The sequence below is a fragment of the Folsomia candida genome, unplaced genomic scaffold (genome assembly GCF_002217175.1).
Source record: "Folsomia candida strain VU population unplaced genomic scaffold, ASM221717v1 Fcan01_Sc008, whole genome shotgun sequence".
Taxonomy (NCBI): Eukaryota; Metazoa; Arthropoda; class Collembola; order Entomobryomorpha; family Isotomidae; genus Folsomia; species Folsomia candida.
Window position 1 is genome coordinate 573,868 of NW_019091200.1, and position 21,897 is coordinate 595,764.

The 21,897-nt window shown below is 37.0% G+C and overlaps 2 protein-coding genes across 5 annotated transcripts in view; one reads left to right on the forward strand and one right to left on the reverse strand.

Annotated features, from left to right (window-relative positions):
• The window catches only part of LOC110852864 (PR domain zinc finger protein 1), a 38,654-nt gene extending 31,176 nt beyond the window's left edge, over nt 1–7,478 (reverse strand). For both annotated transcript variants that reach the window (XM_022100999.2, XM_022100995.2), the window contains exon 1: nt 6,809–7,478. The gene's annotated coding sequence lies outside the window, so the exon portion shown is untranslated. The remainder of the gene's footprint in view (nt 1–6,808) is intronic.
• A 373-nt stretch (nt 7,479–7,851) lies between these two features.
• On the forward strand, nt 7,852–20,938 carry LOC110853115. 3 transcript variants are annotated; one of them, XM_035854708.1, is made up of 4 exons: nt 18,071–18,881; nt 19,369–19,491; nt 19,557–19,891; nt 19,963–20,938. In XM_035854708.1, the coding sequence occupies exons 3-4, from the start codon at nt 19,624–19,626 to the stop codon at nt 20,664–20,666; spliced, it is 972 nt and encodes a 323-aa protein (XP_035710601.1). In that variant the 5' UTR covers nt 18,071–18,881; nt 19,369–19,491; nt 19,557–19,623; the 3' UTR covers nt 20,667–20,938. The 3 variants fall into 3 exon arrangements, with proteins under 3 accessions (XP_035710600.1, XP_035710601.1, XP_021957045.1); XM_035854707.1 differs by lacking the exons at nt 18,071–18,881; nt 19,369–19,491 and adding an exon at nt 7,852–7,904; XM_022101353.2 differs by lacking the exon at nt 19,369–19,491 and having other exon boundaries at nt 18,074–18,881.
• Nucleotides 20,939–21,897: the final 959 nt, after the last annotated feature.

Consider the following 21,897-nt stretch of genomic DNA (forward strand, 5'->3'; position numbering starts at 1 on the left):
AGATTGCGAAAAATAAAATGCATTCCATTAATTGAAATCGTTAATTAAGTTCGTATGCAAAAAATGTGACCCTGACTTTTTATAAATTCTATGCAAATTCCTTCATAGAAAAAAAGATATAAAAAGCCGGTACGAACTGTATATTTTTATTTTACAACATCTGCCTACCTCTGGTTGCAACTTACTTAAGTTGGTTTGTTCAGTTAGTTTTTATTATTATGAATGCAAAATCGGTGAGCTTAAGAAAAGTCGCTATATTTGGAGGTGCCGTGGTTTGGTTGATCGTGGGTATGCACAAACTGTAGTAAAATGAGTGAGCAGAATTTACTTTACGGTAAAAAATAAAGTTGACGTCTTCCAAAGAGTAAAGAACAGCTCGGGGAGCAAAGCTAATAAAGAAACGGACACGATTGCACCTTAGTCATTAGTTTTAACAGTGAAAGCAATATCTTTGTGCAAAGAAAAAAAATCACAGTGAGCAAACCAAAATATAATATGACCTTAAAAAGTGGTCATAATTTTGATAAAAAAACAGATTTTTAACCTGCCCATATTTTATTATGCATGACGGAGGACTTAAAACCGGGCACGATTTAATTTATTTGATCCCCCCATTTTTGCATCATGCAAAAAGCCAGTAATAAAATAAATAAAGTTGAGAATGAATGAATCTACGAAATAGTTGCAAATTCTGTGGAAAAAAAATTTGCAACATATTTGCACATTGTAATGTATGTATACGGGTATTATACTTGTTTAGTTGCGGTGGGTCATTGCCTTTTATAAAGCATCGCCCACCACCACCACAAGGCTGACTGACTTAGTTAAACAGATAGCACATAGTAATCCTGCCTTGAAGAAGGGTTGACTTTGACGTTGCGAAACTGTCTGAAATTGCAAGAGGATGCAAAAAACGAACGCAACTTTTCTCTATATCTGCACTGCGAGTAACTGCATTTTTAAAGCGTAACTGCACAATCTTGTCTTGCTTGCCCGTCTGCAATTACTTGTGTCTACCATTCACCATCTACGGTTAATTTTCTGCGGTGCGGGATGAGGATAACGATGATCACGGCAATAATTGCGAGCTACTGCGATTACAAATCTGTAATGCAAAATCGGGGTTCCTCCAAAAGTTGGATAGGTTTGGCAAAATCTTGCTTCTTAAACTGCTTGCCACGCACTTTTTGTAATCAAGACGTATAATTAAGTTTGATAAAAAGTCGGATCGTACGAGCTATCATTGTTTCAGTTTTACTTTTTGGTTGATTAAAACAACCGAAATCAACAGTGTAGTTTATTTACAGTTTTTCCATTTATGGTGGAAAATACTGTTTCCGCATTTATTTATTTTACAATTTTAGAATACTAAAAACGTAATCAAAAATTAAACAAATCCCAGCGGACTTTTACTTTAACAATTTTTCAGAAATTTGAAACTTTTACACGAATCGTAAAACTGAAATTCATCCAAGGTTAAATTTCTTTTAAAAAATAAACAGCCTCGTTTTAATTTTTACCGATAAGCTACATACTCTCATATCTCAATAAAAGTGCATGCATTGTTTGTTCCACATGTCCAAATTGTAATTGGACACTCTTGCGAGTGGTGAGTCACATCAAATCTATAAAAACCAAGAGTAAAAAACGTACTAGGCGAGTTGACAATGCTAATCGTACTAAAAACTAAATAAGTAAGTAAGCAAATATTGAATATTTTATGACGTGTCAATTTTCCTCTGAACTTAAAAAATCAGAGTTTAACATTATCGCCATGCTCATAGATACCCATCCAAAGTGCATACCCTCCCACTCACCCAACGTCTGGAATAACTGGTGTATACATAATTAGTAATCTATATGTACAACTCACTCGCATAACAATATAGACCCGGCCACCAAACAATGGAAACGAGAGGGAAATGACCTGTCCATCCCCCAATCTGTAATGTCATTATTGGCATAAATGCTAATAGGAGGAGAACACCACCGAATATTATCAGCTTCCATCCATCCTGAATGATTGCCATATATTTATTTATTTCTTCCTGCTCCTCCAAGACAAGCAAACTAACAACAATGCTTTGTCTGAAGTTAATGAGCTAGACTTGAAAATTAGCAGATCCATCCACCTCCACTTCGTTAATAAATTGCTGTCTTGTCTGGTTACGCAATTCATTAGCAGGATAGATAATTTGCGTGCTCTTGTAAAAAAGGTGCGTTGTTCATTCTTGCTGATTTAATAATAACGTATCAAACTACGCGAAATTCTGTCTGGTAGACATCAAGTTTACGTATGTAGGTATTAAATATTAGGTATAAAAGTCTCATAAACAACTGAGAGTTTACTTCTTGCCCTAGTTAAATCCCAATATCAGACGGTCGTTTTACGACTGGAGATTGGCAATGCGTTGATTTATCCAGATGACAAATTTGGCCTAAATTCCTTCCTCCCTACCTACCCGTTATTTGAGACATCTCTCTACTTGTTTTTTTGGGTGAGCTGCTACATAAACTTGAGACTTCCTATGCCAATATATTGAGTCACACCTCAAAATCTCGAGTGAATTACTATTTACGAAATAATTTTCCCACCTTGAAGAATGCATTGAATTAAATGCAGTACTTTTTTTACGACGGCTAGACAGGTTCTTCTTCTCCGCTGGAGTAGTAAATACATTCGAATTGGGTACAAGTTCATATATACGTAATAAACTGCGGTGTGTAACTGGAGATCTTATTTTTTACAGGGTAGTTTCGTTCCTTGTGGGTAGAGATATAAATACGAGTAAAAATAGTCATGTCGAGATTTGGTACATGTCCATTGTTATTATTCCGTGTGTGTACTGTAGTGAGTGAGTGAGCCATAAAAGATAGAAGAGTGGTACATATATACGATGCCGTAGAAGTTAGAAGAGGGCTGCTTTAGACTAACGGGACTCTGCCTGGGGGCGAGATAACTGTTGTGATGTGCTCACTTTGTTGTGGAGTTACGAACTTGTTGCGTTAACTGCGATGGGGATGCAACCCTTCCTTTTCGTCCGTCAGGTCCAGTCTTATTCTTTATCGCATCTCGAAAGAGTCAGACTCGCTCACGTATTTCTTTTACCACGACCAAAAAGGACAACGAGTGAAGGATGCAGTTTCCTTAAAAAGGAATGTTAAACAATGTAAAAAAACAAACGGGAATTGGACATTCTTCTTCCTTCCAGAAAATAAATTAAGTATGTCCAGGAATGCACGTGGTGCACATCGATATCCATGCATTGCTTATCATTGAGTAAAAAATAGTTAAGGGACAAACTGTGCATTTTTGGTATTGAATAATTTTGTTTGTATTACTTTTATCTTTTAGTTGTTAGAATTCATACCGCAAAAAAAGTATAATTTAGCCAAATTTGCGTATGTACTAACAAGTATGAATGTATGTGAGTCGAGTCATTCACACCTTTGGAGTTTAGTTTAGTTAGTTTTTAGTCCTGTATTTAGATTAGATATGGAACAGGGAAGCAATTATCTCTCGTCGGCAGTAGTAGTGAAGTGACGCTATTATGCATGATATTATTGTTGCCCTGCGTATACGTACTTACTAATCGGGTCTCATGCATAATAATTCATCACGAGATACGACGGGGATGAGGAGATGATGGTCTCATCCGACGCTGGGTAGGTATGCACAACTATTTGACAGTAGTTTTTTTAGCTGGTACTAGTGAGTGGGTGGGTGGGTGAGAATTGCCATAAGGCACCAATCCACCCACCCACTGATGGATGGATGGATGGATGGGATATTACTTACATTTATGCGAATTGTTCACTACTTAACCTCAAGGCAGGTATTTGCTGTTGCATCAAATTTGCATTGTTATTTCTTTATTATTTCACTTCGGATGAGGAAGAGTGGAGGAAATTATTCAGTGTCAGAATGGACAGTTAGTTGAGTTCATGGCAAATTTTTTAACCACTCCGCCCTTTATTTTTGCATTGTTCGGATTTTCCCTGTACATACATATTCGCATTAACTACCTATGTATACGAGTGGAGAGATATTGCTTCTGTGTTAATTATTGATGATGGGTGGATGGAATGGAATGAATACGTATTAATTTACCTGTTTAAAATGGAAGTTTGATTCGAAATGATTGCAAACAAATGCAAAAAAGGGTTGATTGACTTTGCATATGCGGACTACGTTTTTCGAGGTGTGGACAACACAACGGAGCATTTATAAAAGGACAGAATTGTGTGTATGGGTATGGATTTATAGCAGATTTATAGTTTGGATAATAGTGGTGACCATTGACCATTCAATTAGTCAATTTTAAGTATAAGTAAAATTGTATAATTTCAGTGTCAAATACATTTAATTTGACGAATTAACATTTATAAAATTATTAGTATATTGCATGGTTATGAATTTCGATGAAATCCACCAATGAAAAATGGTCATAAAGTGTCCCGTTAATTACGAGATGACAAAAGTACAGTCCACGTTTGCATATTGAAAACAAAATTGTTTCTCAAAGCAACTTCATTGTCATGTCGGTGGCAAAACAAATAGTTTTAATTGTATTCCACAGACGCGACTTGGGTGCGAGAGGACAACGACTCAGCTTTTGTGCGATGATGCAAATATTTGTTTCAAACCATTAAACCAAGTGTGCAACAATGGTAATGAAATGGAAATCGTTTTTTTTTCTCTGGCCATTGATATTTTTGGGGACAATGTCTCAATAATGATGATTCTCTTTGAGAGCCGAGGAAGAATACGGTTTGATTTTTTACGTGAGAAAAATGTGGATCACATTGCAAATTGTAAATTAACATATGTACCACTTCTTACATACGCAGCACATATGTACGCATGTACTTCCTAACCCTACGCCAAATATGTGGGCACACCGTAGTGCTAAAAGCAGCATTTATTTACGGTCACATAATGCAAATTTTTAGCAAAAGTGAACCGGGTCTTGAAGAAGGAGAAAAAGATCACAATATAACATCCATCTTTCGGACTTTGCTCTCAATTTTAATTTGCGAAAAAAAATAAGAGGAAGACGAGACGCCGTGTACTTTTTTGCACAACATGTATATGACTAAAGAGTCAGTAATTTCACGTGTGTTAATGGAGTGTGGTTTTACCTAAAGAATTCAGTTTTAGTTTCGTTGTACTGTTTACTAAATTAAATATTGACCTCTTGACTCACTTGTGTATACGTACGTACGTACGTACTGCTAATTGTTGGGGTAATTATTGAAGAGAAGATGCGTGTCTTGTTTGTAATAATGATGTGCATTAATACGTAGAAGATGACAAATTCTTTGAAAAAGATAATCATAAAAATGTGGGTGGGAAAATTCCATTGGAAACTTATTACCAGAAACTGGACAAGGTTACAGGTTAAACATAATTACGCATCTTATTTCACAATTTCCGTATTTCCTTCCTTCCTTCCGGGTTTGACGGGACGGAACAATGGGGAAGAGAAAAGGGTTAAGTCTCGAATTACGGAATATTGAGTAAACCGTTAGTTTAAAGGTTCCCAACAATGCGGTGTTAAGAAGAAGAATAAAAGTGACCTTGTTCACGTCCCTTGAACCTGAAGGGTGGTGATTCTAGTTGAAACTATGGGATGACTTTTAGGTGAGAGACAGCTCAGAAGAAAGAGAGAGGGAAGGCGAATAACTGGAAGATACTAATCTGTCCTGTTATGAGCTCGTCGGGTGTCTGATCATAATGTGCAGTTAGCTAGATGATGCTATACAGACTTAGAATAAGATATCCATAGTCCTTAAGGCCAAGTAAAGCAGTCCTAGAAGTCGTCATTAAGTACGAAAAGTTGAGAAGGGATGATAGCTATTTACTATTTGGTGTGTACATACGCATATGAGGGAGAGAGGGGGAGATGAGATTACCGTTCAGTGTGTGCATGTATATTTCATACGGAACAGCATTCCTGAGGAGGAGACGACTCTGAGCCAGAAAACTTATTGAGGGTCCACCACCCCACCCAATAATAAAATAAGAAAACGATTCAATCGTCCTTTCTTTTTAAGGGGCCCTCTTTTTTCCGAGATAAGCTCTCCAGACATGCACAAGGACTGGACGAAGATCGAAATGAGGGAGAAGAAAATGAAACTGCTTTGCATACGTAGGTAAAAGAGCATGACTTGAAGGGCTAGCTAATCTCTTCTGTCTACGCATCCCTCAAGTTTTTTATGGCATGGGTTGCACGATTTTGTTGCCTAATAATTGCATATTTAAACGTGCAGTAAAAGAAAATTGTTTAGAAATTGTCGCCTTTATTTACAAAAATGTAATACTAAACAGCCGTATTTAATATTATTTATAAAACAATAATCACTTAAATGATTTAAGGTGTGAATGCGTTCGTGCAAAAATCGTTTTATATTTGGACAACAAAAATTGTGAATTCATAAATACGATTACGCAAACGTGTAGAACTTGACACTGACCATGGAATGACTGCAAAAAGCTAACGACTCCTAAATAATTCGCCACTTTAAGTACTGAAGCCATGTAAGTAACGTAACGTTTGTTGGTGTGATCACAACTTCCTGACTGCAAACATGTGAGTAGATATGCATGCACAGGTCAAAGGCGTCTTTTTTGCGGCAAATTGTACGTATACGATACACAGCTCATCATCATAATCACATAATCTCATCCAATCCAATCCACCCACACGGTTAGCGAAAAACTTGATTCAAACTCAATCCAGTGTTTCTTATCGTCTCAAATTTTAAAATGACACTAAAAAACGAAAAGTTTGTTTTGCTTCCTTACCTGTTTTACTTGGTATCCGATCAGGTCAAATCCAATCAGTTAATATACTAAATACACTTTATCACAGTTGATGATTACAATGAAGATGATGATGATTTACGTAATACCGCATTATCCTAATTATTTATATTTTCTGTACTAATGATGAGATGATGATTGTTTGTTATCTGATTGTCACTTGATTGTCACCGCGTCATAATGATAATAACAAACTTTAAGTCAGGGTCACGGTCTCACTCACGATCAGTTCCTATAAATCGAGCAGTCTCACTTTGCACACTTTTTTTACCCACGTAAAAAAACCACTACTTTCTCCCGGTGTCAATTTTCCCGAACAACACGGGAACTTATTTTTTCTTCCGGGTAGTCTTTCTCCACATTTTGTTTGTGCAGTAAATCAAATCCAATCCTGTCAAAAATGGGTAATAACAAACTACAATTCACTACTGCCGGTCCCACTTTCCATCCTACTACCCGGGTATTTATATTATTATTCACCCGGGTCAGTCACACCGCACGACGAATCTCTGCCTCTCTTAATACATTGTTATTCTAGTGATGATGACGATGAGATGACGACGACCGAAGAAAGTGACAGGGTTGTAGGGGGAAAATGAATGAAAAAGTGTCGTCGTGTCCGCGTTGGACTGCGGCCAGGAGTGGAATGACGACTCTCCGTAATGTAATAGGGGATGATGCGAAGAGGTAAAGGTAAGACCCGCTATTCATCCATCCCGTCCCGTAATCCTGCTCAGGTGAGTTTAGCTCCTAGCTGATCATCGTTGGATTGAAGGTGAGGGACGGAAAGTGGTAGTGGAGGAAAGTAAGTTTATTATATACGGTGAGTGAGTGAGTGCAGTTATCTCATCCACATCCCAACCAGTCTCAAATTCACTCCCACTAACTCAATGTGGATCTGACAACGTAGTTCCAACGGGACTTTTAATCTCACTCTTAAATTCGTGCACATCATCGTACGTACAGAAAACGAGAGAAGGTAGGGTTGGAAAAGGCTGTTACATCACTGGGGATGCTGCGTTATGATACCTTTCTTCACGATGAGACGAGAGGGATGGATGTGTGTGAGGATTCCAAGGTATTTACCGGTTAGCTTTATTTATCTGTTTATGTTAAGTTTCAGATTTTATTGAGAGAGAGAAGAGACAGATTTCGGCTTGTGTTTGCGGAGAATATGTTTGTATGGGTTGAAAATGGGGAAGAAAAGGAAACATGTATGTATACAAATTAAAATTGATTATGCAAAATTAAATGGTATGCAAGTTGGTCAGTAGCTTGAGATTAGAGGGGTATACGAAAATCTGTATTGAATCGAAGTTGGTTTGTGCGTTGCAAAATGTTTGGATTTGATTTAAAGTAACAATTCCAGTTATTTGCAGAATGTTTAATCTGCATTTCCTGCTGGATTGGGGTTAGAAACCCCAATTTTGTCGTTTATAATTGTCTTATCTTGTTGAACTTTATTGAACGAAATGAAAATCGGAATTTGAGATTATTATACATAAGCTAATTTTGGTGGAAAGTTTCCGAAAGGATTCATTTCATTCAATCTTGTCAAGAGTAAAATCAAATCTTATTACAATTCGTTTTATGTCGTATCCGTTGTAGATAACGAAAAGAAAGAAAGAATAAGACCCAAAACGAGATATATTTATTAATACACGAGTGCCGTCGGGAGATTTATTTTTGTCAGTGTCGAGCTGGTGACGACATCCAACATTTGATGTCCAGACCGTACTGAACTCATGTCAGAAAAGGAAACTAAAGGAAAGGAAAAGTGACTTTTGCGACGTCCATCCATCCATTCAGAATAGTATAAAAGTTTAAAGGAAGGAAAAACGGTCTGCAGTGCATGCGACGACGAGTAGAAGTTGTCGATAATTCAGAAACCATTTAACTTGAACTGAACTTGGGCGCTGACATTGACACTTTTAACATGACACACAGGGCAAATTTTACATCTATCAATGTATGTGCAGTGCTAAACTACCCAACGGTTACCTCAGGTTGAGTTATAAATGCATAAAGAAAATAAGTGAAGAAAGGACGGAAAGAAAGGAACCCAGGAGAAGGCAAGACTTTATGATTTTTTGAAGGTTACCTAACTTTATCGTACTTTTATAACAAGAAGAAGAAGGAAACCAAGGAATAAAGAATTTACAAGTTTCCTCTTTTCCGTAAATAAGCAATTCTTCTTCTCACAAAACCAATTTTTCGGGTAAAAATAAATATCTTTTTTATCTTTGTTTGTTCCTCTGTTGACAGGTTTTTGACGTTAACGCATTGAATTGAACCTTGTGTTGAAAATGGTCCGTCTATTTTTCACCATTGTTGTGAAAATACATGTGTGGTGATCTTGATCTTGTGGGAATCATGTGCTTCCCTTTCCTTCATGGATGGGTTGCTCTATATATTTCTGGATTTTTTTTTCTGTGGTTGATTTTTTGGGTTGGTTTTTGGTCGAGATTTCTTTCTTTCGTCTCACCCAAATGTTATGAATGGAAATCAATGAATCTATAAATACGGTGGGTGTAAAATAAAAGGTATTTGCTTTCTATAAATATTATTTCCGGGGTTTTAAGCAAAACTGGTAGAAAATGAAACGTATCATTTTTCTCTTAAGAAAATTGCATTCATTTTTTAAAAGAAAAAAAACACACGACAACTTCATATTTTGAAGTGAATGAAATGAAGGAAGTGTGTGCAGAATAATGTGGCTCCCGTCATCGTCACTGTTTTTTTGCAGGGATGATTGTTAGCTACGTGTGGTAGCGGTTTTGCGGTAATGTTTTGTGTTTTGCAATTTGGCAGTTAAATCCACGTATGCTGTGCCATTTTTCGGGTGTAAAAGGTTTAGCTTTTTTTGTTCTTATTGAGATTTTTTGTTTGTAAAATATCATAATGGTATCGAAGAGTGTGTGCGGGTTTCTTTGAGGCGAATCCTTTCGTCTGTTTTTACAGTGTGCATCAAATTACGTACATAGAAGAATTGTGTAAAATTAGGATACGTTTAGTTCCCCCATTTCTTAAAATAGTGGAGATTTTATTGTACTTTTTTACCATTTTATGGCCGACATGGCACAGCAAGGTGATTCTCCTTCCTTCTTTTTGGTTGAAATGCTGTCAGTAAATTATTGGACAGGTTGTTAAATTGGTGTAACTGTGGGTAGTCGTAGTCGTGAGTTTTTTATGGTGACGTGCATACATTTATTGTGGTAGGTTCGGTATAGTAAGTGGCAGAAGGTAAGGTAATGAGTGAGGGGTGGATAATTTTGTTACGAGAGAGTGAAATAATCCGGTGGACTGGACGGGACAATCTAGTTCTGGATTATGATTATAGTAGATTCAGGTAGTTACACAGGTTCAGAGGTGGAGACCCTTATAAAGTTGATAAGTTGATGACTTCTGGATGGAGACCTTGAGTAGGTAAGGGTTCGCAGGACTTGGGATCGATGAACTGAGGGCTGCATCTGATAAGAGCGATGTTGTACGTGACGAGGGAGTGATATTTCATGAGATGAGATGAATAAATAACAGCTTTTTGGTCTGGAGGCATAAGATCGTCTTGAAAATTAGTTGTTATAAATATCTGGATCAGTTTTTATTTCAAGTCTCATCTCATTAGTATGCGAGTTGTGTTTCTCATCGTCGTGAAATTCGAAAATTGTATTTTTAGTATGTTTATGTGTTGGCGTTGGGTAGCATCTTTTCAAAAAATGACTATTTATAGTAGGAAAGATAATTAGAGTTTGTAGTGAGTGACATCATATCCGTGTGTGTTGTGCACCTTGAATTAACCAAAATTACTTTTTCATGCACCACAGACAAATAACTTTTAAACCCAATCTCTGAGAAAAGTTATACTTATGTAACTTAAAAATCAGTTTATTGTTAAAGATGTCGTTTGTTTGTTACTTTGTCAATGCAGATTTAAAGAAATCATGCATAAGGAAATATTTACATGAATGCTTCAGTCCAATGATATTAATTCAATTAAATCCATGCAACATATTATAAGTAAAATTAGAACAAAATTTGATAAATTTGATGCGTGAAGCTTCGTATACGCATTGCTATAATATGTGTTTATGTATATAATGAACATATATGATTTATTTGCTGTCAAGATGCAGTTAAAATTTCTCAAAAAGTGTAACAGGACTTTTTATCTGTGTATATTTTTATTATGCATATCGAATCTGGGCACACTGCATACGTGTTGTATAACATTATATGGCATCATCATCATCATTGTTGCGTATGTACATGTAACATGCGTGATGCTTCTGTATCCTATCTGGATTTGGAGTGGAATTGGTTAGATTTACAAAAAAAGAGTCCCGTTGTGCAACTGCGACCACTTAAAAATCAGATCACTGGAGGATAACTGAATAACCAGAAGCAAAACTGAAACCTGCATCCTCCGCCCACTGCTCCAGTTTTGGGATTTTTATACATTCTCAAAGTCCCGTTGTTTCATTTTCCTCAAGGCGGATGGATGAATAACAACAAGTCTAAGATATTTCTGTAGAGAAGAATTTTAATGGGGAGTTTCTTCTTTTTAGATAAATCGATCCGGTCATGATGATCATTGTTGAGTTGAGGCAGGTCAAAAATTATGAGCCGACCGAGTGGAATTTAATCTGTAAAAACAACGCTCTAAATTAATCGGCTAGTCAGGATTTCGTTAATGTAGGTTATAAATTCAGATTGGATTTGTCTCATATTTTTTTCTGAAAACCAGAAAATACATAAAAATACTTGAAATACTCTCCAATTCGAAGGCATCAGGTCGTAAAATTAGGAAAATAGGAACCAATGCCAAGGTTATAGATTTATAGGACTCCTCGATTTATTTTCGTCATCCCCACTTTATAAGCATCTCTAATGTGAAGGAAGGCGAAGGTGAAGGGCATATTCTTTACATTCATGAGGGAAGAATGGGAGAAAAGAAGAGCAAATAAAAATAGGAAGAAGAGGACTTAAGGTCACCTTTATTTCAGGAGATGTAAGCATGTAAACGCGAAGGAGGAAGTGAGAGCATGTACATATTTTCAAGTAGTGGAAGATTGGGTCGTTGGATTGCAGTCACTTTTTCATTGGCAGGTATTCAAGGGCTTCTCCGTCCCTTTATACAGAAGACGACGATGGGGAAACACCTGGGTGGGTGATCTTGGTCTTTTAGTTAGTTCTCTAAATAAAACGGTAAAAATAAAGTTTGGATGAGATTTTAAAGCCTGGGAAAGTTGTAGCCTCTCATCGTCTTCGTCATCAAAAAAGCCCAATTCACCCACTACCACCACATCTGTCTTTTCTTAGAGGAGAAGAAATATCTCAAAATAAATGATGAATGAACATAAGAGATTCGTTTTCGATTCTTTATTATTATCTCATTAATTGAATTTTGCTCAGGTCGCAGCGTCATCGTCCTCGTTTGCATGATTTTTGAAGGTGGACGAAAAAATAGGTAAATGACAAACACAAAGACCAGCAGCTGCACGCATGAGGATAAATTGGATTAAGAATTAAAAGCAAAGAAAGATGTTCACAGTTTATTTATGTACAAATAAAATGAGCGACAAAAAATGGTGGGATCGTTTTACATAATAATACTTTTAGTGAAGATGTCCCTGCTTTTTTGTGTCTTATTTAAGAAGAGCAGAAAGTGGTGTGGACGGAATATTATGCGGAGGGAGAGGAATTAAAAAGGTAAAGTGAGTAAAAGTGTGGACGCCGGTGAGACGTAAAGGAAGAAAGGATAAACACATCTTAAGCAAAACGGGACTTTTACCGTTCAACTGTTTGTTTTTGGTCGTAAAATATTCATCCTGTATTTGAATTATGGTCCATATTTTGTTTAAAGAGAAGGACACATCTGTCCGATAGAAATGCATAAATATTTATTTATTATGCATGTAAAAAGTGGTGAGGTGACGTAATAATTGTAATGACATGGGATTCTACTACTTGATTTCTCATTAGTTTTACTGTCTCAATTTTTGCTTTACGGAAGGTTTTAACTCTGTAAAATATTTGCAAAAAAATAAGATTTAATTCTTACGTAATAAATTCAGTGGCATAAACTTTTCCTAAATTTTTATACTGCTTTCCGTATTTTAATTTAAACTAGTTTCACATGACATTTTAGACTTGTATTTAATTGAGTGAGTAAAATTTGAATGTGAATTTTCAAAAGCTGACAAGTCTGTGCAAACCATTATTACGAAATTACACAGAATACCATGCAGCACAATATATTTGTTGGTGGGTGAACTTACAAGTGCAAACTGTTTTGTCACTTCCGTTCGATGATGGGATGCAACAAGCCACCAAAAGTTATGGGATTCATACGTAACTTTTATCGCTGTATTATGTAAAGCATGGTCAAATCCCTCCTAAAAAATTGCACATTTTAATTACATACATACTAAAATTTCCAAACCTATTTTATTGCAACGAAAAAGTCTCATTCATCCTTTTTCCCCAAGTAAATAAAGTTATTTAAAAATATGGATTTCATTTTTGTGCGTAATGAAATGCACGAAGCAAACCTGGTACGTGTACCGTTACCGTGATCTGTTATCCAGAAAAGATAACGGTTCCTAATGTTTTTAAAGGGAGTGAATAAAACTGGATGAATATAAACGCCTGTACAAAAGTGGAGCTGATCTATTATGTCCGTCCATCCGATTGAAGGCCATGCATGCCACATGTGTTGTTCTCCCGTGGAAAAGGAAGCAACAGGTGACCTCAAACTAGGTCAGCAGCAGCAGCATCACTACAAGACTCACAATTTGGGAGGAAGAAGGGTTGCTGGCTTTGTGAAAAAATAAAAATATTAAAAATAAGTAACTGATAAAGGTGAGGAGAACCCTTTATAATAATTGAACGGGTGTCTCAAGTTAATTTTCTAAAAAAGTTTTACGGCAACACCGATGGAAAAAATCTATTTTCTTTAAAATAGGGGTATTTATTTAAGAGCATAGATATTTATTTATATATGTAGAACCGATGAGTTCCAAAATTGATAATTTTATAAAAAAAAACCCAAAAACTTTTCTGGGAGAAAAAATTTCGAAAAAGTGCTTCCTGAAAGGGCACCCCCCACAACCCTCAGGAATATGATTATAATGAGATCAGATCAAGAAGAAGCTTCAAATATTAGTTGTGCCAAAATATCAATGTTGACCGTTTTCCTCCATTCACCATTAAAATTTCGTAAAAACTGAGAACAATTTCTAAAAATCGTATAGCTATATTTTGAAATGCTTTTTACCGGATCCTTCCATGTAACTTAAAAGCGCTCGCTACACGGGCCATTAATTTAACATTGAGCGTTACCAACAACATACTACCCTTTTCACATATAGAAGTTCCACATCGCTTGGAAGTACATGAAAAAAATCTAAAAAGGGCGACTTGAACATCACCTTCTAATAGGCCTTACAAATGCATACCAAGACTTGATGATGACGCCTTTTAGCGTAGGAAACAAAGTTACGTAATAAGAGGAGAAAGACCCCATTCTCCTAAGAAGAGTAGCCCTTCTCGTTTTTATTGGAGATCCCTTAAAGCGATAAATCGAGATTGTGGATGTTGAGCAGGTCCGATAATAAATTGATAGGGTTGAAGAAGGAAAAAGTGAAATATCGCTCATTTTCCTCCTCGAATGGAAAAAGGGATGAAATGAAAATCATGAACCTCATCAGAAATGAAATGGAACCCTTTTACTTCATAACGTCTCCCCACTCGATCCTTCAATGGCTTGTACATAATAATAAAAGTGGTTCAATCCCTGTAACGGTTTAAGCATTGTTGTTGCCATCACTTTTATATCTGGGATGAGGGGACAGCGAGACTGGATAAAAATGTGAAGTTCCGTTAGTTTCGTTGTGATTTGGAGTGGCTGTAAATAATGAATCATGAATCACTCGCAGTGCAGTAAACGGTGTGTTCAATTAAAAATCTTATCTAGTTATTAGGTGGCTCAAATTTTTATGTAATTTGGGCAGACTTGCTAATTTCTGGTGCGGCGAACCACCACACCTAAGTTAAGCAAGTGAGCGCACCGGTTCGCCGAGCCAGAAACTAGCAAGTCTGAATTTGGGGGAAAATGTACTAAGGAAATTTAAGATTTTAAACTTTTACGTAATTTGAAGAGAAATTTCTCTGTAGAAATCTAAAATATTTTTTCATACGTAATCTTAACCGCGTTCGTAACGAAAATTGTCGTGATTGATGAGGAAGGAGTACCCTTGACGGAAGGAAATTGCAGACATGCACAAAACATAAACGATTGACGTACATCGTCACATTTTACGTCTCTTGATAAATATAAGAATCTAGGTATAAAACTGTGCTGGAAAAAGGGCGTCGTGCCGCATAAAATAAAAATTGACACGTACATATGCATTTCGAATGACGTAAATTGTCACAATTAACACAATCTCAATTAATAAATAACAATATTAATAATCACACTTAAATTTTGGTGTAAATATAAACGCTGCATACATAAAGTTGGAATGTTCATATGCGAAATTCTTGTGATGTAAAGCCGTAAAGCATTTAGTAATCGCGATATTCCATGTCGTCTCGCCAGCCAGCGTAGGTACATAGACATGCACGAACATATTTAAATCAAGAGCTGGATAGAAATGAAAGGGAAATTTGGTAAGTTTAATCCAAGGTGAAAGTCAAGGAAGGAAGGAGCCTACGAAAATTTGTGTAGCTGGAGAAATGTGCAGTCTTATGGAGAATAATAAGTATATAGTTAGTTAGTTAGTTGGTTATCCTTGGAGGTTAATGTCATTGTATAATGCTTAATTGTACAATAAAAGCTGGTTGGAAAACTAAGAGAAAGTCTGTGATTTGGTTTTTGGGGGTCGAGTTATTTCTGGACTGTTCTGGTCCGAAAGTAATTATGCTTTCACGACTGACCATAAAGTTATCCGGGAAATGAGGCAAAACCACTTTCTCAATCGTACTGCGTAAAGATATTCAGAGCAGCAGGGTGACATGCAAATTTGACGTCATACGTATGTATGTAGTAGGTGACGCGACATGCATGCATATTATTCAGACTGGACATAGTCATATAGCCACCGCCAATCGCTTGTATTGAGGACATTAATCTTGATCACCTCTCAAGGACAGAGGAGAGTTAGTCCTGTTTTGCTTTCCATGGACATGGACATGCACAACTTATAATTATGGATATTTCCTGCATGAATTATTTTAGGAAACTTATGTAATGTCGTCGCGTCTATCTAAAAGTTATGGAAGTTTCCTTGAAAGTATGGACATTTTGCGTAAAAGCCAATCTTAACAAGAACCACTTTGTCCCACACTTTTGGCATTGTTATTATTTATTTCTGCTGAAAGTGAGTGAATGTGAGTACGCTTCGAACTAATGAAATGAATCATCTCGGCATAAAAGGTGTAGAACTATGTTGACAGAACTGCTTGTAAAGGCGTCATATTAAGTACATATCATTGTGAATGTGAACCTTGGTCTTGCTTCCATTTTTGTAAGTACTTGATATACGGACAAGTGATGGCAAAGTAAAGGTAGGACGGGATGCAGGAATTTGGCCAAATGTATAAATGGCTTGTTAGATTAAGACTTAAGATTGCATTGTGCACTGGGCATTGTTGTCGTTTAGAGCTTGGATGATGGTGGATCGTTAAGAAATTCAAGGTGACTGACGGTAACTAAATCCGTCCGGTAAGTAAGTAAATGGCGTTTATCTATACATTAGTGCACGTATAAATGATCATCAGGAATCATCTTATGGATCTTGCTATCTAATTTAAACTGCTACGTACATTATGTAGTAAATATACACATTTTTTGACACAGTATGATTTATTATCCCTGCGCACCGATTAAAATTTTTATCGTTGTGCTACATATGCTGTGTGGTCTTAAATATAATTCGTCGTGTACTATTTTGTAGAATGGAATGAAATGCTGTACCAAAAAGGGAACCATGTAACAGACTATGGTCTGACCATTAAAAGAAAAGGATAATTTGGCATGCAAAGTAAGTTTAGAGGGATCTGTTTCTATTAATGTTCAGACCATGCATATTTGTACATATTTCTGAATGCAAGTAACGATGTGGATTTAAAGGTGGGATTAAACCCAGTGAAATATATACGCACTAGATTTGATCTGCCATTGATGAAAAACTTTTGCTGAAACAATGTTACTTAATACATCTACTTTTAACAGCAGGATTTCGCTATTAAATATTTGCACATGGACCGATCACACATCATTATGTGTCAGTTTTCGTAACAAGAACTCCTATCGTAACAGAATCGTATAATGATTTTATTTCACCTTCAACTCAGCAGCAGGCATGCATGGGAATATATGAACGTATGTATTACTGAATCGAATCATGAATTGGATTGAATATTACGAAACGAAATGAAATGAAAATTAGGTGACATGGCAAAAAATTCTACCAGTCGAGCAGTGTAATTAAACCTTAAAACCCATCAAGACCGACTCACATGTAAAATCACATTGTTATCACATTGAGGAAAAATCCACGCCATGTCAGAATGCAGCAAATGGCATGCTCATTTAATGGACCGATTTCATAAATCAACCAGAATTAAGATACAACCAGACCAAACTAGATAAACTCGTCGCGTGCAAAAAGTTGTATTGCAGTATTACTTCATTTTGGCAAAAAAAAATCCTGCAACTTGTAACCTTATCCCTAAAAGCTACACGTTTATATTCTGTGTATAAAAATGTTTTTTAGCTAATAAGGGACATGTGTAGCCTGCTGCCTCATTGGTCTCGTTTTTCAGTGGGGCTGTTTTGTTGATATTTTTTAAGGTGCTGGTGGTGAGTCATAAAAAAAGTTGCACTAAATTTGCTTGGCCGTTGTTCAATCAACAAACAACAACTGCCAAAACACTCTTCGACTCATGTTACAAGCTTCTTCGTCTTCTTGGAAGGAAGGTGTGCGTCCTGATGAAATGCAAGGTGATGGTTTCGTAGGTAGGTACGTGTTACTCACAGAATTTGTGAAGTCGTTAAAATTAAAATGGTAACCGTTGATGAGATGAAGTACCAAGCAGAAAATAATAATGCAGCTTCACCCCCAGACGAGCAGTATCACCACTTAACCGCTCATTATTATTAGTGACAGCTTCGTCGAAGCAAAGGTTAGCATACACATACATAGCTAATATTTACCGTCGCAATATGATGTATTTACCACTACTACGCTGAATAAGAGAGACCTTGGTAGTTAAAGTGGCGTTGTGATCTTTTTTCCCGTTGGTATCATACGTATTTGGCCAGAATGTCCATAATGTGTGTCCTCCTATAATAACTTGGAGTGGTGGTAGTGCTGGTAGTTATTCCCGCAGCAGTGTTGGTGGGGGTAGAACAATTTACCATTTAGCGACCCCATAGCCAGCAGCAGTGGTGGACGTGGACGAGTAAAGCACGCCCAAACGAAGCCGTACCCCACCACCACCACCAACTAATTTCTATTCATTTATTCCACATTTACTTTCATTTGTACGTGCACAAGGAGGAATAAAATCCAACCAACTACTCACACAAATTGTGAGGCATAATAAATATTCGCAAATAATAAGTGTTCAAGTGTGTTTGTCAAGTCATCTCATCCTCGCTGCTTGGATTACTTGGATTGGATTGATGAGTAGTTTACTTTGGTCTTTGGTTCGTCTTTTCGTCGACGTAGTTGTCGTCATCGCTGATTTTGTGCAGTATGAAAACCATTCACTGCTTGCTTCGTCCAGTTTGCAGTTTCAGTTAGTGACTCAGACAGTTTTGTTAAATGCAGTCGTGGTGCTATTGCAAGGTGTAAAAAGTGTGGCCTGATAGAACTCGAGGAGATTTGTGTGCCAATAATCTAGATATTTTTCGAAAGATAAGGGATAAAGAATCGAAAACTATATTTACTCGGAGTGAACTTAATCCTACGGATTTATTAATTTGCTGAATTGAAAGTGAAAGCGGAATCTCAACTTTTTCCTGATTTCAACGCCGAGGAGTAAAGTAAGGAAAATATGCAATAGTAAAAAGTGCTTGAAGGTTTCATATTGGTACAATTTTACATTGGTGAAATTTTGAAATACAAGTAACATAGTTAAAATCAGTTTTTTCTCCATTTTTGAAAGTTGTAATGATGAAAAAGTACGCTGAAATTCATAATATATTTATTTCATTTCACTATTTCACAATATATACAACGGCGTGACAATAAAGGTGACAACGTTTGTTTGGTTTATGTACAGCTCACCTATTTAAGTTTGTTTATACGATGTGCAACTATGTTTTGTGAGAATGAAGTACACAAGTAGAGAACACACATACGTGGATAGTGCTCATTGTCTTAATTTCTTTCTTTATTGAGAGGAGAGTTGTTGCACAATCTTTCCCTCTTCTTGCAAAGCCCAATCTAACCTGTAGATATTTACATAGATGCGCGAACAGAACATAAAATTCACCTAATAGAGGATCACTGATGATAAAATTTGTTTAGTAATAGGATTACAGATGTATGCATTACGCATAGGATGTGAGCCAAGCATAAACAAAGGAATCGAATCGACATCCTGTTTCCTCTAGAATTCCACTTTAGAATTGCACACGTTGTAAATTTATTGTATGTATTTATCTACGTGAAGTGTAAAATGGAACAAATTGTTAAATTACATTCTTGTGTTGTAGATACTACAGAAATCTCGAAATCTGCGAGTGCAAGAATTTAACTTTATTATTATTCCACTTCAAAATTATGGAAACCTTCGCTTCCACTTCGATGCCGGTTATGAACGATTCGGAGATTCAGGACCGCGTGTCCTCCTTGGCCGGTCCAAACGCAAGGATTTTGGATTGCGAGAAGAAAAGTAGTCTCATAACGGAAGAAGTCCTTCTACTCAACGGCGTCCCTGTCAGACTCGTCGGCGAGGCTGGGGAACGGATCAAAGCCGCGTTAAAAGCAGGACAACCACCACCACCAGAAATACTGTCAGAAATTCTGATCCGATCCGGAATTCAAACAGGTAAAATATAACGTAAAAACAAAAGTGAAATTTTTCTGAGCAAATTTCCATTTTAAAAATTCCGATTATAGTTCCAGTCCAAGTTGAAACGGTCACAACTGTAAAGTCCAACACGAAAACGAGTGAAATCTCCAGCCTCACAGACTCTCACGGAATCCTGGTGGACGAAAAGATGAAAGAATTCGAAGAGGATGACGAGTTTGAGAGTACAAATGTCGAAATTTGGGAGAAGGAGGCCGCCCCTCCAGGAATATTGGAACAGATGGAGGCAGAAAAGAACAAAATGTGGGATTTTTACACGAACGGTACAACCAGTCCGAAACCACCAGGCAAGAATAAAAAATCATCCTCCATCTTCACAAATGCAACCGAAAATTCCGACAAATTCAAAACCACAAGGACAACAACAAGGGAACCAAATTATTACGAAAATATGCACCAAGTTCCCAATATGACGACGTCATCTTCGCCCACGGGGTCGTCGTCCATCTCGTCACCGAGATCTTCTCCAAGTCCGACGCGTTTCTACCAACGGGTTGAGGAGCCATGTTACGCCAATGTGGAGAAGATCCTCCCACCCCCCACCCTGCCAAGGATGCGGGCGTCACCAGGTAAAATGCCCCCTCTCTCGATCCCATCCGACCCCAAACTGAGACCTCCAGTACCTCCCAAACCGGCCGGAATACGATTAGCAAAATCCGGCTACGTCGGGAATTTAAGGACGGATAAAAACATTAGTCTTCCCGTTAGAGTTGTGTACGAGACGTTCATTTAAGTCGATAAATAACTAAATACGAAATTATATATGTGTTTATATATATGTAAGCCATGAAAAATATAATTATGTAAATGTCTCATCTCTAATTACTTGTGCCACTAATAAAAAGAGTTGCAGCGCAAGCCGCCGCCGAGTTGCAGCGCAAGCTTTATCTTCTACAAGAGCTGAAAAATCCAGTCGAGATGCGAGTTTTCCTCGTACTTCTGGATATAACTGACATTACTAAACCGTATAAAATAATAAATATTCTTCTTCTATCAATTTTCAAACACCGATTACTCAAGTTGGATCGACATTTTAATAGTTTCGTTCAAGTTTAATTTTCTTTCCCATTTCCGGACATTGTTTGCCTCGTTGGGAGAATGGATCCTTGTCGTGTTGGCAAATATGTATGTACATATTCGTGTAAAATAGCGTAATTCAATTCCACGGATTTCGTCGTATTACGCCATCCTATGCATGCACCATCATAATTCAATTCATCATGCCTCTCTGGGACAGAAGGTAAGCGTGGCTGGGATGAAAGTCGACCAACGACCGAGAATAAACTTGAAACCTGACTTGACTTAAAAAGTAACGCTATCATCATCAAGCAACAAACTTGAAGTCGAGGCAAAACGCATGGGCAAATCCCGTTCCTTCAGAGAAAAGGGAATCCAATCGTCGTCCTCCGTCGGGTGTGTTTTTGGCGTATTGTGTGATAATGAAAGTAGGTAAAAGGATTATAACGGAATATTTCACACTCTATCTCAATCCGCGACTATGTATACACAGGAATGGAGATGCTTATTATTATGTATTCCTCGACGTGCTGCTGAGATTGCATCTCTGGTGCAATGCAACTTTTCTGAACAAACTCTCGTCTCATTAAAAAAGGAACAGTTTTTAATGTGGATGGATATGATGCTGTGCAATAAATAACCGGCTTGGAGGAAATTGCATAACTGTAGTCCATCTATATGTACGTAGCTGTGCTGCTATGTGAAATGCAAAAGAGTGTGAATAGGTAGGTAGGTGGTAGTGCTAAAAGATGAATGGTGGGTGCAAAACTCTGCCATATTATGCAAAAATAATATGGACAGACATGCAGTCACTTTTTGATGGTGGGTGGGGTTTTTTTACTGGAGAAAGTAAATAATTCATAGATGAAGATGCAAATTAGAAGTAAAAATAAACGTGATCCTTGTAACAGGATGAAAACTACTTGAAAAGAAAAAAAATACGTAGA